At 43.0% G+C, this 16,036-nt stretch overlaps 1 protein-coding gene across 6 annotated transcripts in view; it reads left to right on the forward strand.

Annotated features, from left to right (window-relative positions):
- The first annotated feature begins 569 nt into the window (after positions 1–569).
- The window catches only part of TJP1 (tight junction protein 1), a 375,977-nt gene continuing 360,510 nt past the window's right edge, over positions 570–16,036 (forward strand). For all 6 annotated transcript variants that reach the window (XM_058736789.1, XM_058736790.1, XM_058736791.1 and 3 more), the window contains exons 1-2: positions 570–927; positions 13,212–13,338. In XM_058736789.1, coding sequence (XP_058592772.1) covers positions 585–927; positions 13,212–13,338 — 470 coding nt within the window. In that variant the 5' untranslated portion in view covers positions 570–584. The remainder of the gene's footprint in view (positions 928–13,211; positions 13,339–16,036) is intronic.

Here is a 16,036-nt window from a genome sequence, read left to right on the forward strand (position 1 = left end):
ATTTGAATTTCTCCGAAGGAAGGGGACTATGCCACCAAGAAATAGCGCTTAGGTAGTTGAATAAAACTGAAACACCCTTAAACAACTGGCTTCTGCTACTTTCCTCTCCCGTCTGCAGTTTTCTGCAAAGTCTAACCCCAAACTAGGCTGGCAGGACGACATGAGTCGCACAGTTCCTGATACAGCTTCTGACATTATAATAAGACCATGTGATAGAGTCGGTGAGCATGTTAGGTTCATAACGTTGAAAGCAACCATTTGGGGGAATCCAAAGGGAAAATGGTCACCTGGGGCTGAGACGAAGAATTTCAACAGAACAGGTATTAGCCAGACTGTGTTTCTTCTTCATCTTTTAAAGTTAACGGCTGCAGAGGGCTAATCAGTGCAGTACAATCCTCTTAGGGCCACGCCAGTCAGCATGCGGGTTTAATCCCAGGCCTCCCCTCTCCTGCAGATCTGTAATAACTGAGGACAGCAGGATGAGTCTGCCTGCAGATGTCCGTGTGGTGTAGTCCTTGCCCTCAGAGGCCACGGAGCAGCGAGGCCCAGGAGGGAGATCGTTCACCAGCTCTGCAGGCGTTCAGATGGGTGAGGCAGGGGCCAGGCCCTGGTTCTATTGCTGTGAGTCAACAACACAGGCAGAAAGGGAGCAGAGGACCAAGCAGCTCTTGGAAATGCCGCTGAGTTACAAGGAGAGGATACTGAAGGAATTCAACGTCAGCCAGGTGCTCCCACGTCTGGTATATGATGGTGTGTTCTCCCTGAAGGAGTACAGAGAGATCCTCTCCTGGCATTGCCACCCACGGAGAGTGGAGTCCTTTTTTCTGAAGCTTTGCTCCAAAGGTCCAAAGGCTTTCTGTGCTTTCTGCTCTCATCTGGAGGAATTCTGTCCTTACCTGCTCACCTGCTTTTTCCTTTATTACCAAGGTAAGAACATGGCTTGCTCTGGAAAGTAGTGAGCTTAGTGAGTGTCTCAGCAAAATCTCTGGCACCCCACTCTCACTGTGTAATAGTGAGCCTCCACACACATTTGGTTAAAAAAAAAGTCCAATGCTGGGGTACCTGGGTGACTCAGTCGGTTGAGTTTTGACGGGCCTCAGGTCATGATCTCGCAGTTCACGGGTTCATGCCCGTGTTGGACTCTGTGCTGACAGCTTGGAGCCTGGAATCTGCTTTGGATTCTGTGTCTCCCTCCCTCTGCCCCTCCCCCAATCATGGTCTCTCTCTCTCTCTCTCTCTCTCTCTCTCTACCTATCTATCTCTCTCTCTCAAAAAATGAATAAATATTTAAACAATTTTTTTTAAATCCAATGTTTCTCTATAAAGTCTCATGATGCAGAAGCAAACGTCTGTGATACCAAATAAAACCTGATGATCTCAGTCAACTAATAGAAAGATTTGCACCATTCTTGTTTTAATGCAGACTTTGAAGTGCAAGGCATAAAATACTAATAAGTTAAGGCAGCTGGACTGAACTTTCATTTCACAGGTAAAGGCACAAGAATGATCATGGTTCCTCCAAATATTGTCTTATGACCCAGCAATTCTAATCCTAGGTATAAACTTGAGAGAAATGAAAACATATACCCAAACAAAAAGCTGTGTGTGAATGTTCATAACAGCATTATTTAAAGCAGCTAAAAAGTGGAAACAACCCAAATATCTATCAACCAATGAATGCATAAACAGAATGTGCTATATCCCTAAATAGAATATTACTCTGCCCTAAAAAGGAAGATCTGACCCATGCTGCGACATGGATGTACCTTGAAAACTTTAAGATGAAGAAACCAGTCACCAAAGTCCACCTAACTGTATGATTCCTTCTGTTGAAATGCCCAGAATAGATAAATCCATAGAGGTAGAAAGCGGATGAGTGGTTGCGGGGGGCTGGGTGTAGGGGGAATGCCCAGTGACTGCTAGTGGGTACAGGGCTTTTTCTAGGGGGTGGTGAAAATTCTCCAAAATCAGTTAGTGGTGATGGTTGAGCATGTCTGTGAATACACTAAAAACCACTGAATTGTATTACTTTAGAAGGATGAATTTCATGATCTGTGCATGAGATCTCAATAAAGCTGCATTTAAAAAAAACAGCACAGGGATCTTCTTAGCTGTTTCTCTTCTCCTGTAATTGCTTATCTCAACGTCCCTACCTCCTAACTTTGAAAGAGAAAGGAGTCTTTCCTGCTAAGAGAGGGTTTGGGTCGGGCCGTATGAAAAGGAATGAAAAGGAGGGAAACGTGAGCAGAACAGAGGAGGAGGGTTTGGGGGATGTGGGGGGGGGGGGGCAGCAGATGTTCTGGCGGCAGTGATAGGAGCCGTGGAGGCAGAGGCAAAAGAAAGGGATCCCTGTTTGTGAAGCTGTGTCCTGTGTGCATGGGTCCTCACCCAAGTCTTTGAGGATTGCAGGGAAGGATTTGAGCTGTTTTGAGGCAGCGTTTTGTTATTGGCCTCTGTTTGCCCTGTAACACTTCCTTAAGACTAAACCTTCATGGTGCCAACGTGACAGGTGTTACATGGATTTTAACATTTGTCTTAATAGAAAAATTTTCCTTGGTTATTGGATAGTTGCTGTGAATTAGTCTTTTTTTTTTAATGTTTATTTACTTTTGACAGAGAGAGAGAGAGAGAGAGAGAGAGAGAGAGAGAGAGCATGAGCAGGGGAGGAGCAGAGAGAGGGGGGGACACAGAATCTGAAACAGGCTCCAGTCTCTGAGCTGTCAGCACAGAGCCCCATGTGGGGCTCGACCTCATGAACCTCAAGATCATGACCTGAGCTCAAGTCAGATGTTTAACTGACTGAGCCACCCAGGTGCCCCGAATTAGTCTTTTAAAAAAAATGTTTATTTATTTTTGATATAGAGAGATAGAAAGCAAATGGCGGAAGGGCAGAGAGAGAGTGAGACAGAGCACAAGTGGGGGAGGGGCAGAGAGAGAGGGAGACAGAGAATCCCAAGCAGGCTCTGTGCTGTCAACATAGAGCCTGATGCGGGGCCCGAACCCACAAACCGTGAGATCATGACCTGAGCTGAAATCATGAAGCGGACACTTAACCAACTGAGCCACCCAGGTGCCCCAATTATAGTCTTATTGTAACCTCTCCCCTACTAGAGGCCCCATAATGTTCAGTAAAATGGCCCGTCCACTGAAAAAGCCAACTTGGCAAAAATGAGTATTTATACATGGCTTCTTTTTTTTTCTAATTTTTAATGTTTATTTATTTTTGAAACAGAGAGAGACAGAGCATGAACGGGGGAGGGTCAGAGAGAGAGGGAGACACAGAATCTGGAACAGGCTCCAGGCTCTGAGCTGTCAGCACAGAGCCTGACATGGGGTTTGAACTCACAGACCGTGCGAGGTCATGACCTGAGCCAAGGTCACATGCTCAATCGACTGGGCCACCCAGGTGCCCCTTCTTTTTTTGTTTTTAAATGCCTTATTTATTTATTTATTTATTTTTGAGAGAGAGGAAGAGCGAGAGGGAGCAAGCATGAGCTGGGGAGGGGCAGAGAGAGATGGAGAGAGCGAATCCCAAGCAGGCTCCATGCTGACAGCACAGAGCCTGACCCAGAGCTCCCATCTCATGAACTGTGAGATCATGACCTGAGCCAAAATCAAAAGTCAAATGGTTAACTGACTGAGCCTCCCAGACACCCCATGGCTTCTCACTTATACACTATTTTAGGCTGCCATGTAAAACATTCTTATAGCTTGTAGTGTAATATGTTTATCAGAGAAGCATTTGTTGACTTCATGCATTTATTAATTCAATACAGCTTTATGTAGAGTACCATGACAAAGAAGACCACTGCAGTCCTTTTATTTTTGTATTGCCAAGTTCTTTATTTCTATTACATATGTATAACACATTTAAAAAAAAACACCTTGATAAATATTTTTTACCATGTAACTTAAAATTCTGGTAAGTCCAAAACAGACTGAATATCTGTGGTAGTAACCATTTCACTTTTTAGGTAAGGACAAATGCAGAGTGAGGTTTGTTTGTTGGTTTGCTACTTAATTTTACTTGTGAAGAGATAACCCTGGGGGGTGCCTAGGTGGCTCAGCCAGTTGAACGTCCAACTTCAGCTCAGGTCATGATCTCACCCTTCATGAGTTCAAGCCCTGCATCGGGCTCACTGCTGTCAGTGCAGAACACATTTTGGATCCTCTGTCCTCCTCTCTCTCTGCCCCTCCCCTGCTCTCTCTCTCAAAAAAATCAAAGAAAAAAGAAATAACCTTGGCTGAGAAGGAAGAGGGAGAGGGAAGGAGATCAGGTAGCATTTACCTACCCCTTTAATATTTTAATTCTTTAACAAATTTGACAAAGTGTATGTGTCAAAATGTTAACACCTGTTAAATCCAGAGTTAGAAACATGAGTATCTATTACATTATTTTTATACTTCTCTGAATATTTGAAAATGTCCATAGTAAAAATAAAATAGAAATGTTTAATTTGAATAAGAGACCATCTGATTGTGGTGGTGGTTGCACAAATCTATACCAATGATAAAATGTTATAGAACTATACGGCAACCACACACGCATACACACACACACACACACACACACACATGCACACACAAAAAATGAATGTATGTAAAAACTAGTACAGTCTGAATCACATCTGCAGTTTAGCATTGTGACAAAATCAATTTCCTGGTTTTGATTATTGTAGTAGAGTCATGTAATATGTTATGTTTGAGGGGAAACTGAGGGAAGGTGTGTGGGAACTTCCTGTACTACTTTTGCAACTTCTGTGTGAGCCTAAAACTACCTAAACATTAAGAATTGTAGGGGTGATATTGATGATAGGATCCTGGGAAGATGGCAGCGTAGGAGGACGCTGGGCTCACCGCGCGTCCTGCTGATCACTTAGATTCCACCCACACCTGCCTAAAGAACCCAGAAAACCACCAGAAGACTAGCAGAATGGAGTCTCTGGATCCAAGCGCAGACGAGAGGCCCACGGGAGAGGGTAGGAAGGGCGGCGAGGCGGTGCGCACTCCACGGACTGGCGGGAGGGAGCCGGGGCGGAGGGGCGGCCCCGCCGGCCAAGCAGAGCCCCCGAGTAGGCTTGCAAAAGTGGAGGGGCCAGACAGAGTGTGTTCCGACAGCAAGAGTGACTTAGCATCTGGGAGGTCGTAAGTTAACAGCTCTGCTCTGAGAGCGGGAAGGCTGGAGGACAACGGGAGGGAGAGTTGTTGAGCCCCAGATGACAGAGCTCAGCTTGGCGGGGAACAAAGGTGCTCGCCAGTGCCATCTCCCTCGCCCATCCCCCAGCCAAAATCCCAAAGGGAACCAGTTCCTGCCAGGGAACTTGCTTGCACCACGCAAACACCCAACGCTGTGCTTCTGCGGATCCATCCCTCGGGTGAGTCTGACTCCCTCCCGGTGCCACAGGGCCCCTCCTGAAGTGAATCTCTGAAGGAAAAGCGAGCTGAGCCTACCCATCCTGCCCCTGTGCACCTTGCTGATCCACCCCAGCTAATACGCCAGATCCCCAGCACCACAAGCCTGGCAGTGTGCAATTAGCCCAGATGGACCACACCATCCCACAGTGAGTCCCACCCCTAGGACAGGGGAAGAGAAGGCACACACCAGTCTGACTGTGGCCCCAGCGGTGGGCTGGGAGCAGACATCAGGTCTGACTGCAGCCCCGCCCACCAACGCAAGTTATTCAAGACAGCACAGGGGAAGTGCCCCACAGTCCCGCACCACTCCAGGGACTATCCAAAATGAGGAAGTGGAAGAATTCCCCTCAGAAAAATGTCCAGGAAATAACAACAGCTAACGAACTGATCAAAAATGATTTAAACAATATAACAGAAAGTGAATTTAGAATAATAGTCATAAAATTAATCGCTGGGCTTGAAAACAGTGTAAAGGACAGCAGAGAATCTATTGCTACAGAGATTAAGGGACTAAGGAACAGCCAGGAGGAGCTAAAAAATGCTATCAATGAGCTGCAAAATAAAATGGAGACAACCACGTCTTGGATTGAAGAGGCAGAGGAGAGAATAGGTGAACTAGAAGATAAAATTATGGAAAAAGAAGAAGCTGAGAAAAAGAGAGATAAAAAAATCCAGGAGTATGAGGGGAAAATTAGAGAACTAAGTGATGCACTAAAGAGCAATAATCTATGCATAATTGGTATTCCAGAGGAGAAAGAGAGAGGGAAAGGTGCTGAAGGTGTACTTGAACAAATCATAGCTGAGAACTTCCCTGATCTGGGGAAGGAAAAAGGCATTGAAATCCAAGAGGCACAGAGAACTCCCTTCAGACATAACTTGAATCGATCTTCTGCATGACATATCATAGTGAAACTGGCAAAATACAAGGATAAAGAGAAAATTGTGAAAGCAGCTAGAGATAAACGTGCTCTAACATATAAAGGGAGACCTATAAGACTCATGACCGATCTCTCTACTGAAACTTGGCAGGCCAGAAAGGCATGGCAGGAGATCTTCAATGTGATGAACAGAAAAAAATATGCAGCCAAGAATCCTTTATCCAGCAAGTCTGTTATTTAGAATAGAAAGAGAGATAAAGGTCTTCCCAAACAAACAAAAACTGAAGGAATTCGTCACCACTAAACTAGCCCTACAAGAGATCCTAAGGGGGATCCTGTGAGACAAAGTACCAGAGACATCGCTACAAGCATGAAACCTACAGACATCACAATGACTCTAAACCTGTATCTTTCTATAATAACACTGAATGTAAATGGACTAAATGCGCCAACCAAAAGACATAGGGTGTCAGAATGGATAAAAAAAACAAGACCCATCTATTTGCTGTCTACAAGAGACTCATTTTAGGCCTGAGGTCACCTTCAGATTGAGAGTGAGGGATGGAGAACTATTTGTCATGCCACTGGAAGTCAAAAGAAAGCTGTAGTAGCCATACTTATATCAGACAAACTAGACTTTAAATTAAAGGCTGTAACAAGAGATGAAGGAGGGCATTATATAATAATCACAGGGTCTATCCATCAGGAAGAGCTAACAATTATAAATGTCTATGCGCCGAATATAGGAGCCCCCAAATATATAAAACAATTACTCATAAACATAAGCAACCTTATTGATAAGAATGTGGTAATTGCAGGGGACTTTAACACTCCACTTACAGAAATGGATAGATCATCTAGACACAGGATCAATAAACAAACAAAGGTCCTGAATGATATATTGGATCAGATGGACTTGACAGATATATTCAGAACTCTGCATCCCAAAGCAACAGAATATACTTTCTTCTTGAGTGCACATGGAACATTCTCCAAGATAGATCATATACTGGGTCACAAAACAGCCCTTCATAAGTACACAAGAATTGAAATTATACCATGCATTCTTTCAGATCACAATGCTATGAAGCTTGAAATCAACCACAGGAAAAAGTCTGGAAAACCTCCAAAAGCATGGAAGTTAAAGAACACCCTACTAAAGAATGAGTGGGTCAACCAGGCAATTAGAGAAGAAATTAAAAAATATATGGAAACAAATGAAAATGAAAATACAATGATCCAAACGCTTTTGGATGCAGCAAAGGCAGTCCTGAGAGGAAAATACATTGCAATCCAGGCCTATCTCAAGAAACAAGAAAGATCCCAAATACAAAATCTAACAGCACACCTAAAGGAAATAGAAGCAGAACAGCAAAGACAGCCTAAATCCAGCAGAAGAAGAGAAATAATAAAGATCAGAGCTGAAATAAACAATATAGAATCTAAAAAAAAAACTGTAGAGCAGATCAACAAAACCAAGAGTTGGTTTTTTGAAAAAATAAACAAAATTGATAAACCTCTAGCCAGGCTTCTCAAAAAGAAAAGGGAGGTGACCCAAATAGATAAAATCATGAATGAAAATGGAATTATTACAACCAATCCCTCAGAAATACAAGCAATTATCAGGGAATACTATTAAAAATTATATGCCAACAAACTGGGCAACCTGGAAGAAATGGACAAATTCCTAAACACCCACACACTTCCAAAACTCAATCAGGAGGAAATAGAAAACTTGAACAGACCCATAACCAGCGAAGAAATTGAATCAGTTATCAAAAATTTCCCAACAGATAAGAGTCCAGGACCAGATGGCTTCCCTGGGGAATTCTACCAGATATTTAAAGCAGAGATAATACCTATCCTTCTCAAGCTATTCCAAAAAATAGAAACGGAAGGAAAACTTCCAGACTCATTCTATGAAGCCAGTATTACTTTGATTCCTAAACCAGACAGAGACCCAGTAAAAAAAGAGAACTACAGGCCAATATCCCTGATGAATATGGATGCAAAAATTCTCAACAAGATACTAGCAAATCGAATTCAACAGCATATAAAAAGAATTATTCACCATGATCAAGTGGGATTCATTCCTGGGATAGAAGGCTGGTTCAACATTCGCAAATAAATCAACGTCATGCATCACATGACATCACACTTTTCTTTCATTAGAAAGAAAAGATAAGAACCATATGATCCTGTCAATTGATGCAGAAAAAGCATTTGACAAAATTCAGCAACGTTTCTTAATAAAAACCCTTGAGAAAGTCGGGATAGAAGGAACATACTTCAACATCATAAAAGCCATTTATGAAAAGCCCACAGCTGACATCATCCTCAATCAGGAAAAACTGAGAGCTTTCCCCCTGAGATCAGGAACACGACAGGATGTCCACTCTCACAGCTATTGTTTAACATAGTGTTAGAAGTGTTAGCATCAGCAATCAGACAACAAAAGGAAATCAAAGGCATGAAAATTGGCAAAGATGAAGTTAAGCTTTCACTTTTTGCAGATGACATGATATTATACATGGAAAATCCGATAGACTCCACCAAAAGTCTGCTAGAACTGATACATGAATTCAGCAAAGTTGCAGGATACAAAATCAATGTACAGAAATCAGTTGCATTCTTTTTTTTTTTTTTTTTTTTTTTTTTTTTTTTTTTAAATTTTTTTTTCAACGTTTTTTATTTATTTTTGGGACAGAGAGAGACAGAGCATGAACGGGGGAGGGGCAGAGAGAGGGAGACACAGAATTGGAAACAGACTCCAGGCTCCGAGCCATCAGCCCAGAGCCTGACGCGGGGCTCGAACTCACGGACCGCGAGATCGTGACCTGGCTGAAGTCGGACGCTTAACCGACTGCGCCACCCAGGCGCCCCATCAGTTGCATTCTTATACACTAACAATGAAGCAACAGAAAGACAAATAAAGAAACTGATTCCATTCACAATTGCACCAAGAAGCATAAAATACCTAGGAATGAATCTAACCAAAGATGTAAAAGATCTGTATGCTGAAAACTATAGAAAGCTTATGAAGGACATTAAAGAAGATATAAAGAAATGGAAAAACATTCCATGCTCATGGATTGGAAGAATAAATATTGTCAAAATGTCAATACTACCCAAAGCTATCTACACATTCAATGCAATCCCAATCAAAATTGCACCAGCATTCTTCTCAAAACTAGAACAAGCAATCCTAAAATTCGTATGGCACCACAAAAGACCCCGAATAGCCAAAGTAATTTTGAAGAAGAAGACCAAAGCAGGAGGCATCACAATCCCATACTTCAGCCTCTACTACAAAGCTGTCATCATCAAGACAGCATGGTATTGGCACAAAAACAGACACATAGACCAATGGAATAGAATAGAAACCCCAGAACTAGACCCACAAACGTATGGCCAACTAATCTTTGACAAAGCAGGAAAGAACATCCAATGGAAAAAAGACAGTCTCTTTAACAAATGGTGCTGGGAGAACTGGACAGCAACATGCAGAAGATTGAAACTAGACAACTTTCTCACACCATTCACAAAAACAAACTCAAAATGGATAAAGGACCTGAATGTGAGACAGGAAACCATCAAAACCCTAGAGGAGAAACCAGGAAAAGACCTCTCTGACCTCAGCCGTAGCAATCTCTTACTTGACACATCCCCAAAGGCAAGGGAATTAAAAGCAAAAATGAACTACTGGGACCTTATGAAGATAAAAAGCTTCTGCACAGCAAAGGAAACAACCAACAAAACTAAAAGGCAACCAATGGAATGGGAAAAGATATTTGCAAATGACATATCGGACAAAGGGCTAGTATCCAAAATCTATTAAGAGCTCACCAAACTCCACACCCGAGCAACAAATAACCCAGTGAAGAAATGGGCAGAAAACATGAATAGACACTTCTCTAAAGAAGACATCTGGATGGCCAACAGACACATGAAAAGATGCTCAACGTCGCTCCTCATCAGGGAAATACAAATCAAAACCACACTCAGATATCACCTCATCCCAGTCAGAGTGGCCAAAATGAACAAATCAGGAGACTGGAGATGTTGGAGAGGATGCTGGAGAGGACGCTGGAGAAACGGGAACACTCTTGCACTGTTGGTGGGAATGCAAATTGGTGCAGCCACTCTAGAAAACAGTGTGGAGGTTCCTCAAAAAATTAAAAATAGACCTACCCTATGACTCAGCAGTAGCACTGCTAGGAATTTACCCAAGGGATACAGGAGTACTGATGCATAGGGACACTTGTACCCCAATGTTTATAGCAGCACTCTCAACAATAGCCAAATTATGGAAAGAGCCTAAATGTCCACCAACTGATGAATGGATAAAAAAATTGTGGTTTATATACAAAATGGAGTACTACGTGGCAATGAGAAAGAACGAAATATGGCCCTTTGTAGCAACATGGGTGGAACTGGAGAGTGTTATGCTAAGTGAAATAAACCATACAGAGAAAGACAGATACCATATGTTTTCACTCTTATGTGGATCCTGAGAAACTTAACAGAAACCCATGGGGGAGGGGAAGGGAAAAAAAAAAGGAGGTTAGAGTGGGAGAGAGCCAAAGCATAAGAGACTCTTAAAAACTGAGAACAAACTGAGGGTTGATGGAGGGTGGGAGGGAGGGGAGGGTGGGTGATGGGTATTAAGGAGGGCACCTTTTTGGGATGAGCACTGGGTGTTGTGTGGAAACCAATTTGACAATAAACTTCATATATTGAAAAAAAAAAAGAATTGTAGGGGTGACTGGCTAGCTCAATCGGTGGAACGTGCAACTCTTGATCTTGGGGTTGTGAGTTCAAGCCCCATGTTGGGTATAGAGATTACTTGAAAATAAAATCTTAATTAAAAATTGTAGGGATGCCTGGATGGCTCAGTCAGTTAAGCATCTGACTGTTGGTTTCAGCTCACATCATGATCTTGCAGTTTGTTAGTTCAAGCCCCACTTAGGGATCTCTCACCCTCCTCTCTCTCTGCCTCTCCCCTTCTCATGTGCTCTGTCTCTCTCTCTCAAAATAAATAAACTTCAAAAAAATTCAAAATTATAAAAATATGTATACATACAGCAATAACATTATCAAAATGTTGCTAGAGAGATTATTTTTTAAAACTTCGAAACTATTCCAGGTCTTTTGTCACCTGAATGTCAGATCCATGGGCAGCATTTAGAGTTTTAGATTTACCTTTATGGGTGATTCTCTAGGTAATAATTACAGGCTATTAAACAAAGGCTCACTTCCCTCCAGCGTGGGGCGATCCACTTGTGTTCCATGGGGCTCATCCTTTGTGGGTGCTCCAGAAAGGGGCTGCTTTATTATGAGCTATAAGGACACCCACCTTCAGAAGGAAATCCATTTCCTCTCACTGTGTGGAGGTAGATTCAGCTTGTATAAACGCCAAGGAGGCCCTGCAGCTCTTATAATACAAAAAGAGCCAGCTGCCATCACTAGAAATATATACTATTAAACAAATGTATCCCAGAGTGACCAAGCTGGAAAGGCTCCAAATTAGCAGTTATGCCTTGGAGTGCTCTGTGGAAGGCAAAATGATCTAATCAGAATAGGGGTAGAGGCAAGAAGTTATTGCATTTCACTCAATATTACCAGTTCATGGGGCCCAGGAGCACCATAGCATTTCACGTTTTATGTCCACATTTTAATGTTGTTCGTGGACAACATGGGTCATTCCAAACATGTTACTTGTGCCATCAGGGATGAAAAGAATGCCCAATATCCTTGATTACAGGGGAGAAGCCCCCACAACGAGGCAGGAGGCTCATTCTTCTGGCAGTTCCCACCCCTTAAGCTGGTCACTGCATTTCTCTTGTTCCCGCCCCTGTCCCATTGGGAGGAGGCAAGACCTAGAGCTGGAAGGACAATTTAAGTGTGGAGCATGCAAATGGACCGCAGGGAGAGCCATGCCAATGCCATCCTTTCCTATTGCCTGTCTCTTGGGATGAGCCTTTCCACTGCAATGTTATTTAATGTAACAGCACAGATCATGACATTTCTACACCTTGCAGGTTCAGGACCTTGCACTGCGCACACATGGATGGGAGGATAGAGGACACCTTCTAGGAATTCAAGGAAGAGAGGAGGTGTACATGAAGAGGGGCAGGGCAAGGGTGGGCTAAGAGGTTAATGAACTGGGCTTGGATGCCATAGGGGTCCCCGGAAGATTTTAATTGGGGGTGCCAACAGCTCTTTGCTAGGAACATAACCTCTTATAACTATTGGGAGGTGGGGTGAAGAAGCTCACAAGGAACAAGGTCTCAGATGTTTAGAATCAGGTGTGTAGAGAAGGTATTGCCCCAAACTATGGCAGAGATCATGGTCAAGTCCTGGAGAGGAAGAAAATGAGCTTTCCACCTGAGTGTTAAAAGTCAGTAGAAACTCCCTGTGACTCTGGTTCCCAAACCCAAGAGGAAACAAATCCAAACCCAAACCCAAACCCAAGTTCAAGGTAGGGAAGTCCGTGAAGGTCACCGGCCAGTAGTTTAGGAAGAAACCGCATTTGAAAGGGATTCTGCTTCCTCCCTTTCCTTCTATCCCTCTTTCCATGAAACCCATTTTTATATATTGCAAAGAAGGTGAGTGCTTACTGCAACCCCCATAACCAGAAAAATACCAACATGCACTTTTGAAATATGGTCACTGTATTCTTAGCCAAAACAAGCTACTATTTATTTTGAACACCTTGTAATGAACAATCTTTTCAATGAACTAATTGGGTGTTTGCTTAGAAAAATGTCAAACATGAACTGAATAATCATCTTTTTGTATACAATTTGGAATAGCCAAATCCCCAGCAACATATAACTTTAGGGAAGAAAAGAAAGGCAGCAGCAAATGGGTGAGCTTCGTGCCAGAGCTGTGACACCTGCTTATGTTATCATACAGAACAAACCTATAGGATCTTACAAGAGGCATCCACTGCAGAAGAAAAAGCAAGAGTTGGAACTCAGCCTGAACCTAGCGATGTCCTTGAGACAGAAGATCAAGAACAAAGTCTTCAATTATTTAACAAGTATGTTTACATTCTCAGTGCATTTGAAACCTTTAAGAAGTCCTATCTGTTTGCTTTTCATTTTCTTCCTCCCCTTCTCTTTCCACTGTGTCCTCTAGCCACTTACAAATTATTTGACTGATGCCTATATTTTCTGGGGCAAGCCCAGACCACTATGTCATTTCTTGGCCTGTCCTGCAGCATAAACAGAATAGTACTTGAGAAGCACCATTTTATTCCAGGCAGTTGATGCTGTTCAAGTATGCAACTGACTATTCTTACTTTTTGTTCTTTGTCAGAGTCCAAAATAGGCTGATGCTGTTCATTTCTCAGCGTTCCAGATAATTATGCACTTCAGTAGTAAAATTCTAACATCTAAGAATTGTGCAGTAGTCTCCTAGCATCCGTGTTAATGCTTCTGTCCCCCAAGACACCTGAATACTCAACTCATTGTGGGATGCTCTGGAGTTGCCCAAATATGAGTTGTCTTCATCTCCTTTCTGGCTCACAAATTCTGTATTTTATGGGCCAGAATAAAATTTGAGCTGTGGTAAGCCTTTATGGCCATTTCTTGCAGGTACAGACTCTCTGACAGGAAGGACTTGAATAAACCAAGAACTCAAATCAACCATGGAAATGGTTCCTACTCCTTTCAATGTCCTTCCCCCCTCCATGAAAAATGTAAATCATCAGTTTTCTTTGATCTTTTAATGGATTGATTATAAATATCTAAGTTTTGGTACTTAGTAAGCATTGTAGAAAAGTGCACAAGCCAATATTTACTGTGTTTAATTAGCATATATAATTGATTTTCCATTCATCAAGCTTATTAATGCAAATATGTACTTGGGGCCCCATTTTCATGGTCTATTCACCTAGAAGGTACACATCCTGCTTTCTGTTTCTTTCCCTGCTGCATGGTTCTCAGAGGTCCCTTAGACTGACCTGGGTGGCCTTGGGTTCCCTGCAATATGATTCTTCCTTCAGGCTCCTCCTGGCTCTCTCTGGCTGGGTCTGGGTTGGTGGTTCAGGGGTGAGCCCTCCCCCTCCCCATGTGGAGAGCATGACCTCCTGCCAGCCCTGTCCAGGAGATTGAGGCCTGGCCTCCATCTATCACAGCCCTTCCTAGTGCAGGATTCTGCATTAACAGGTGCCTCTGGGATTTGTTAAAGAGATGATTTTACCTTTCTAGTTTTTGTTTTCAGTAAGGAGAAAGATCTATACACACATATATGGAGAAAAACAAATTTATTTTAAGGAATTAACTCATGCAATAGTTTGGGCTGGCAAGTCCAAATTTCATAGGGCAAGCCCTGCCAGGATAGAAATTCAAATATGAGCTGGTGTTACAGTCTTGAATCCAAATTCCATGGGGCAGCAGACTGGAAACTCTGGCAGGTTTCTATGTTGTAGTCTTGAGGAGAATTCCTTCTGTTTGGGGAAACTTCAGTCTTTACTCTTGAGGATGTCAAGTGATAGGGTGTGGCCCACCCACATTTTGGAGTGTAAGCTCCTTTACTCAGTGTCTACTGGTTTAGATGTTAGTCTCATTCAAAAATATCTTCACAGCAACATCTAGACTAGAGTTTGACCAGACAACTGGGTACCGTGGCCTGGCCAATTTCACACATACAAGCAAGCATCACAAGTATTATGTAACCTTGGGCAAGCTGCTAACCTTTATCCCTGCATTTCTCTCGTGGTCAGTGAGGATATTGAGTAGTCTTTGTGGGGATTAAATGCACAAAAATGTGCAAAGTAGCCTCCCTTCACCTATTCTTCCTTGTCCATGCCCTAGACTATTCTGTGCCTGGCTGAGAGTCGTCACTCAATGACTGCTAAGTGGTTGGCGACTGAGCACTCTGTACACTTGGCTCCTCTTTACAATTAAGACAACCGTCTGGTCTCGGGCTATTAGCATTTTCTCTGTGCAACTAGTCCATGCACACTGGACCTGCTGACTAGGCACACCCCACCACTTTCGCCCCCTCTGTTTCCCTGGGTCTAGCCACACACCAGCCCCAGGGGCACCTTTGGTACACGTGCTACATTAATAAGTGCAACAGATTGTCCTGGATTTTGAATTTCTGTCTTGTGTGCAAACATAGTATCTAGATTACTATTTCTTGACCCCTCCTACGTTTCTCCACATCCTAGACCCTTCTTTCCTCTCTCTCTTTCCTTTTTTATCCCCCATCCAGGGATAACATAAGGATGAAAAGAAGAGACCTCAGATCATCACTCTGTGTTAGGTCACAGGAGAGTGTGAGGTCTGGGCTCCAAAGTAGCCACCTGCTGTAGCTTGCTTTATTTGAGCTTCTAAAGCATTTGGTTTTACTGATTCCTGGGGGGAGTCAACACTTTCTCTTTTTCCTCCATTCCCAAGGTCCACAACTGCCACCAATCTTTCCCTTAGATTTTGCACATGGGGTAAGACACACACTGAAATGGTCTAGGAGTAGAGACCCATCTCCACTTGTTTCCTGGCCCCCAGCCTCAGGCCCTTCTGAATTTAAGACCAAGCTAATGATATACCTTCACTTTCATTTCCCAGGGAAAACTTGTAGCCAATCTCACCCATGACCCTGGGTTGGTTGTTCTTTCCATGACAATGACCCACACTCTCACCATCTTCCCTGCCCATGCTTTCCTCACAGCTCATGCTTCTCTCTGACTTCACTGTCCTTTTATAGACTAAAATCCCAAACAGAATACCTAT

The sequence above is a fragment of the Neofelis nebulosa genome, chromosome 7, assembly GCF_028018385.1.
Source record: "Neofelis nebulosa isolate mNeoNeb1 chromosome 7, mNeoNeb1.pri, whole genome shotgun sequence".
Lineage (NCBI taxonomy): Eukaryota > Metazoa > Chordata > Mammalia > Carnivora > Felidae > Neofelis > Neofelis nebulosa.